This window comes from Trichoplusia ni, chromosome 9, assembly GCF_003590095.1.
Source record: "Trichoplusia ni isolate ovarian cell line Hi5 chromosome 9, tn1, whole genome shotgun sequence".
Taxonomy (NCBI): domain Eukaryota; kingdom Metazoa; phylum Arthropoda; class Insecta; order Lepidoptera; family Noctuidae; genus Trichoplusia; species Trichoplusia ni.
In genome coordinates, this window is record NC_039486.1 from 4,862,852 (window position 1) to 4,869,695 (window position 6,844).

At 33.9% G+C, this 6,844-nt stretch overlaps 1 protein-coding gene across 1 annotated transcript; it reads right to left on the bottom strand.

Annotated features, from left to right (window-relative positions):
* LOC113497738 (lipase member I-like) lies at window positions 1-2,921 on the bottom strand. Its single transcript, XM_026877433.1, has 6 exons — window positions 2,866-2,921; window positions 2,520-2,583; window positions 1,995-2,146; window positions 1,389-1,667; window positions 357-696; window positions 1-177 (listed from the first exon to the last, which is right to left on the bottom strand). Exons 1-6 carry the CDS (start codon window positions 2,900-2,902, stop codon window positions 132-134), a joined length of 918 nt encoding a protein of 305 aa, XP_026733234.1. The 5' UTR covers window positions 2,903-2,921; the 3' UTR covers window positions 1-131.
* Window positions 2,922-6,844: the final 3,923 nt, after the last annotated feature.

Genomic DNA, 6,844 nt, shown 5'->3' on the forward strand with positions numbered 1-6,844 from the left:
AAATAATTACATTTTAATTTCAAACGTAATATTATAAAATTCTACCAAATACAAGAAAAGACCTTTGTGAATTAATATATCAAAGGAGATTATAAACAATTAACTACCAATAATTATCTAAATTATTAAAACTAGAACGGAAAGCTCCTTCTGGTATTTGCTCTGTACATTCCGGACCTGTAAAACAATTAAGTTAAGAAATGATAATATTTTTAATCTTATATTATTTCTGCAGTTAATAATTCAAGTTAAGTCAGGTACACCCCCAATTTCAAGAACAATACTTATGTAAAAATGTTAAATTAACTTTTGCAAAAAATAATAATAAGAAAAACAGTTGCAGTGCGAATACATACCCGAATTTTATCAGCTCATTAGTACCCAGTCTGATCGGTACGCCATTGCATTTGTTGAGATTCAGCTGAGTGGTCGAAGAGCACGGGTATCCCACAAGTCTGGGGTTTATCATAGATGCAGCAAAGAGCTCGTAAGAACGTTCATGACAGCAGGAGTGAGAAAAGCACCCTGGTTGGTTGTTTCCACCATTGGCAAAGAAATCAATGTTGCCAAGAGGAACTCCAATTCCATAGGCAAAGATACCTTTTCCATCTGTGTGAATAACCTCAACGTAGCGAGCATCCGTTACTCTTAAACGTTCAGAATTCAATCCCCAGCCGCTTCCAGATGGGTCCAATCCTGAAATATGACATTGAAATTAATAATTATAATAGCATTAGTAATAAAAATATAAGTAATTTATGTATGGTATGATACATTTTTTACACTGTTCCCTTTTATGAAACTTTGTAGTTTTGATGTTTTATGGCAATATTCTCCCCAAAAACTTATTTCATTACTACAGGTATAGGAGGTTCAATCTTGAATTTAAAACGGGTCCCATCCAGATTGGTCTGCCCAACACCACTTCCGAAATGAAAAAAAACCAGCATGTTCTATTTATGTTTCTAATAAAATTAATATTATTGAGAGAGCACATTTTTTTTGAGGTATTTTACAATGTGAGATTTACGTATTGAAGTGACCAAGGGATAACTTCATCGCCAGTTCAGAGTTCAAAATAAAACCTCCAAAGATTTAAAGTAACTAAATATGCATGACATTTCTGTTTCTGGTTACGATAATATGATAAAGGAAAAAACATTGATTTAAACTGTCAGAGATCAGGTCACGCATTAATACTGGACTCACAAAACTCAAAGGCTGTGATATTTATTTCTAAAACGTCCGTTCGAAAAGTCGTTGCGTGCCTTTGGATTGATCTTCAGATTTTTTGATTTTCTAAAAGACAATCAATAGTAAAATCTTATTTAGTAATTTAGATTGCTGATTTTATAATGTGGATTACAAAAAGTACGAGTTATACTAACCGGTTATTCTAGCCACCTGTTCAACATTCGGTGGCTGTGTAGTTAAAAGTCTGCCAGCATGTCCAGCAACATGGGCACCGAGATCAAAACCAACTATGTGTATTTCATTTCTGGTTATCGGCGGAGTCGCGTCGACCGTAGCCGCAATCAGTGCTTCCACAAAGACGACCAAATGTTCAGCCACTTGAGGCACAACTCTTGATGCTGTTGAGTAACCGAGGCTGGCGTATTGGGACCAGTCGACCACTATTACGTTATGGTCTCCTGCACTTAACAATGCTGTAACAATACGTTTCGGTTTACTTATAATAAAAATTATACGTTTTAGATTGTTTAAAGTTGTGCGGGCAAGCATTTTTAACTCCTATGGAGATGGAGCTACTGTCAGCTAAACTATGAGAGTCCATCATAAAGTAAAGTATGATGTTCAAAACAAAAAAAAAATAGTAGGTAAATCAACTATTGAATATCTCGTTTGGCGTTATAAATGTTTATATGTCTTACATCCAGTCAATCACGATCAACAGACAGACTGATATCTGAGGGGTTGATACTAACTGTTTTATTAGTATAGACTTTTAGATAATTTATACATTTGAGACTTACCATCTTTAACAACTGGGTTTAGAGAAGTGAACACACTACCACTTTGTCCGTGGATTAAAATAACTGTAGGCCATACGGTATTTATCGGGGTGGTGGCGGCAGTAATAGATGCTGCTGTAGGTAGTACTGACACGGGAGACTGAGGATTAGTCCTTAAAAAACAATAAAGATAGAGAGAGAAACTAAAACACACAATATTTTTTCCTCTCTAGCTTGGTAAAAGTAGCATTTCTGTTACCCCGTAGTACCTATGCTTTTGGTTTTAGTTGATAAGCTTCAGTAACGTGGAATCTTATCAGTATTCTGAACGGGATTCCCTTCAATTAAAAAAAACGTTTTAGTTCAATGACTGTTTTCTTAGTAGTCTTGAATTTAGAAAAATGATTTATCGTCAAATATCGCCATATCAAAAGCGAAGCTTTTAACAAATGACACCCAATTTTGTTATGTCTTCCCGAACAGTATACAACTCTTTAAAAATATAATTCTAATAATGAAATTTGTAATTTTTATAATATATCTTACCGTGTATAGACAAAATATGAATTTTCTACAACATTTCTTGTTCCTACTTCAAATCCTTTGCATGCTGAAAAAAGAAGAATATTAAAATAAATATGGTTAAAGTTTTATTTAAAGTTAGCCGTAGTATACATATATCTATAGTATAATAGTTCAAAACTTAAAAAAGTTTTTTTATAGTAAACGTCTGACGCACTTAGGAATTCTTATGACGCTCCATAAACAAGCACAACCGGCTTTTCCCACGCAGGTGTCGAACCTCGCGGCTTTCCGTGTTTTCTTCCAGATTCTTCTAGTATATTCCCACACCAGTAATAAAACAATTCAAAAATAAAACAAAAAATCTTACCAGCTACCACAAACAAAATTAAAGTGATTTTGATCATGTTGCTTCATCAACTATTTGCTCACTGAATAATTTACTAGCCATTCCTTTCTCTTTATAAATCTGATTATATCTTTGTAATCGTAAATCAGTGTAAATCTGATAACTTTTGATAAAAACAAAGTCCCTTATTAGAGGTTCGTGATAAAAATAATGTAATTATTATCAAAATATATTTAAAAGTAGCCGCCAGAATTTCTATAGATCGTTATTATATAGGTTATCAGGTAGATGTGTATCTGACATTGTAATTGAATATTATTGTAATTTTGCAAGGATAGTGAGATATATGATAACATCTGTATAGACAATGTTACACATGGACTTCTTGCTATCAATAAAGATTTTTAAAAGATTCGAAATGCTCAACAAAGTTTTCTGCTCATAGAAATGACAAGGCAGTTGCGTGGCTTAGCGTATTTTTAAGACAGTTTCCACTGTGGTGTTAAAAGCTTACCTGTAATTTTATTACAGTATGAATGTAATTTGTGAATAAATTGAACATAGGCACAGCTATAAGACTGATAAACTTTCTGAATATCCTCTTATACTAGGTCAGTCCTGGATTGACGCATACAGCAAGAAACTTGGCAGGCTCTTTGTATAGCACTTCCAAATAGTATAAATTATGGGGGCGACTCACTTGCTGACCCAAAATTACTTGGCAGCTCCTATAGACGACAGAAGACGGCTGGCTTTAGCAGCTCACTTAATGTAGACCAGTGAATAATATGAATCCCGAAAGGGTATCGCGATATCACCTTCAAAGAAAATACAGATTTTATAACGTAACTTCGGCTTTGTCCCCGTGGGTAGAAGATATAGGTTATGATTTATACCTGCCCTGTTTTTTTTTACATTTTCCATTGTATCTTCGCTCCTATTAGACAAAATAGGTATCCTATTAGTCGCAGCGTGATGGTTTATAGCCTAAAGCCTTCCTCGATGAATGGTCTATTCAACACAAAAATATTTTTTCGATTTGGACCAGTAGTTCCTGAGATTAGCGCGTTCAAACAAACTCTTTAGCTTTATATATTAGTATAGATTTAGATAATATAATGTAAACAAGGCATGATACACTAAATTGATATGTCAAAATGCGGAATGTTTGTTAGGCTCTAATAATAGGGTATTTGACTAATTCCACTTATATAAATTTGTTTAGTCCGTATGACAGATTAAAAAAAAATGATGACGTATTTTTCATTTTATTACAATACAAGAAGCAAGGAATACTAAAAACATCACTTGCTAGTACAAAGCGTACTGTTAAGTGACGTCACACGAGATTAAAATCACTGTATCCCCTTTCTTTTGGATACTTCTTACTCCTAAAGTGTTAAAAAAATTAGAATAAGAGCATTTACACTGTGACTGCCGGACTACTGGCCATGGTTGGACTTGCTGAAATGTGATGCCATTACCTTAGTCGAAGCCCAGATAGGATGTTTTTCAGCGAACTTATAATTAGCGGGGCTTTCTGTTATGGGTTGACTCATAACGGAAACAATTCCTTGCAAAGAAAAGAAAGATTTCAGTAGCAGATATTCGAGGACCACAATTGGAGCACTTCTTAAAGAAGAAGAATAACAGTTTATTGCGTTCTGGCATGCTACATAGAAGAATGTTTTTATTATTATTCTTATCAAAATTTATTGAACAAACACCCATCTTAACAATAGAAATGAATCAGCTGTTTAATGACCTTGGCCAACTTATAACTCGATAAAATTTGACATTGTTTTTGCTGATTTTATCTTCAAATTTCCCCTAGAATCCAATATCAATATGAATTCGACGAAATGTACAGTCAGCTACATACATCAATGAGCATTTAGATAAGACCTTTACAAGTATACATTTCAAATTAGTTGACAGATATCAAAAAAAAATTGTTTGTGATGGCATTTTTGTTAGGTTATCTGATTTGGGCTTATCAAGTTTTGCCACTGACTGTACCTGCAAATTAATCTATGAGATATCTAAAAGATTAGTTTCACAAGTTTTCTATAAATACGTTTGCTTCTGACCCTAATTTGGTTATAAATATATTAGTGTTTTATAGTGTTACCGTATCATACACTGATAGTACCTATTTGATACGGTTTCAACACAATCATAGTATTTTCTAATTGAGATCATATCTCTAACATTATCTGTTTTTCTATTTGTTAGTAAATAACCAGGCGATTAATTAAATGTTTCATTAGAATGTTCTTTTTACGTAATCTTGATGTTTGTAAATAAAGTCATTGATAATAGTTCTTAAAAACAATTGTTGTTTAGAAACTATGTTCACTATTTATCGTTCGTGAAATGGATCTATATTTTGTAATTGGGTTGTGATACATTTGCAACAATCACCCAGGGATGTTGACTGACAACAAAAACAGTAAATCTGTTCCGTCGATAAGGTAATTTTACAAGAAATTCTTGCGATACAATGGCAAAAATACGAAACTTACAACCATTTGTTAAGTTTCAAGTATAAAAAGGTACCAAATATCATAATGGGGTTCATGTGAAAATTTTGAAAATGTACTAAATTAGTCGATCCTCTTCAGTGTCGAACCCGCACAGAATGTCGCTGTGACATAGTAAAACTTATTTCAGACCACGCTATAGTAATTTGCTTATAGTTATTTATCTATACAGAAAATCAATTTGGAGGGCACGAGCTGGATCCTAACGCATGCACCGATTTTCAAAATGATGTGAGTGCTTTAGAAAATAAATATAACGCGTGTCACGTAAAAATGTTGATACTGCGCGTGGTCTCTTTTGCCATCCCATCGGGCAACAGGAATTAGTCATCGCGGTTCACATACCGGGAGAGGGTTCATTGTTATAACGCATTTAGATAAACAGATAGACACTTCTACCTCCGAGCCCACCTCTAGGGACCCCCTCTAAGTATTAAAATAAAACTACTTTTACGGATTTTATCGCAGTTTCATTTAACATATTTTGGCTAAGGTGTAGAGTTTGTGAAGTTAGGCCTTGTAGAGTTAGGGCGTGTAGTGTTAGAAGCTTGGTCCTACATGAGATCTGATAACTTTTTGACAGTGCGAGTCATATGGGCTTGTCTTGGCAACATTTTACATGAAAATGTTTTCGGTGGGATTTTATTATTATTAATATACTATTTATGTATACTTGAGCCTGGTGTATGTTGTGTCGTTGTGTGTATTGTCTTGTTAGCTAACCGAGTTGCCAGAACATATTTCCAATAGTTTCTGGAACTGTAGTGTACACCGTGTAAAGTAATAACAACGTAATCATATCTAATCAAATGTGTACTACGTAACCAATCACTATCATAGATCTTTTACATGTATACACCACATAGCTGTACAATTTTAGATAGAAGTTCGAAAGCAAGTTTAAACAACACCTGATTATCCTTTCAAGATAGTAATGATTAAGGTACTGCTTACCATCAGTAGGCTGTATCTCATGAACTGTAGTAGCCAGACAGTTGAAATTTTACAGATGATATATTTCTGTTGCCATTATGACAAACACTAAAAAAAAAGATTGGTTATGGATATGGACATGGACATACGAGATGGATATGTTGTGTGACGTATCACCCAACCGTTTTGTTATAGTTTGATATATTTTGTGCAAAAGCGCCAGTGTCGCGAGTCCGACTCGCACTTAACTTTTTTTTTCTATTAAATAATACATATAATCTACTATAACAATGAGTCGGGTTTTCCTTCCTGACGCTATAACTCCAAAACGCACGAACCGATTTCGACGGCTTTTCATTCGTTGATAAAATTAGGTGGTAGGTAGAAGGTAAAAAAATTGCATTGCAACGCATGCCGGGTACAGCTAGTTAATTATGAAATAAATGAAAAAGTTATGTATGTTTCCCTGTGGACTAGATTTTTAATGAGTATGGGAAGTATTTAAAACTATATGAATTTGATAT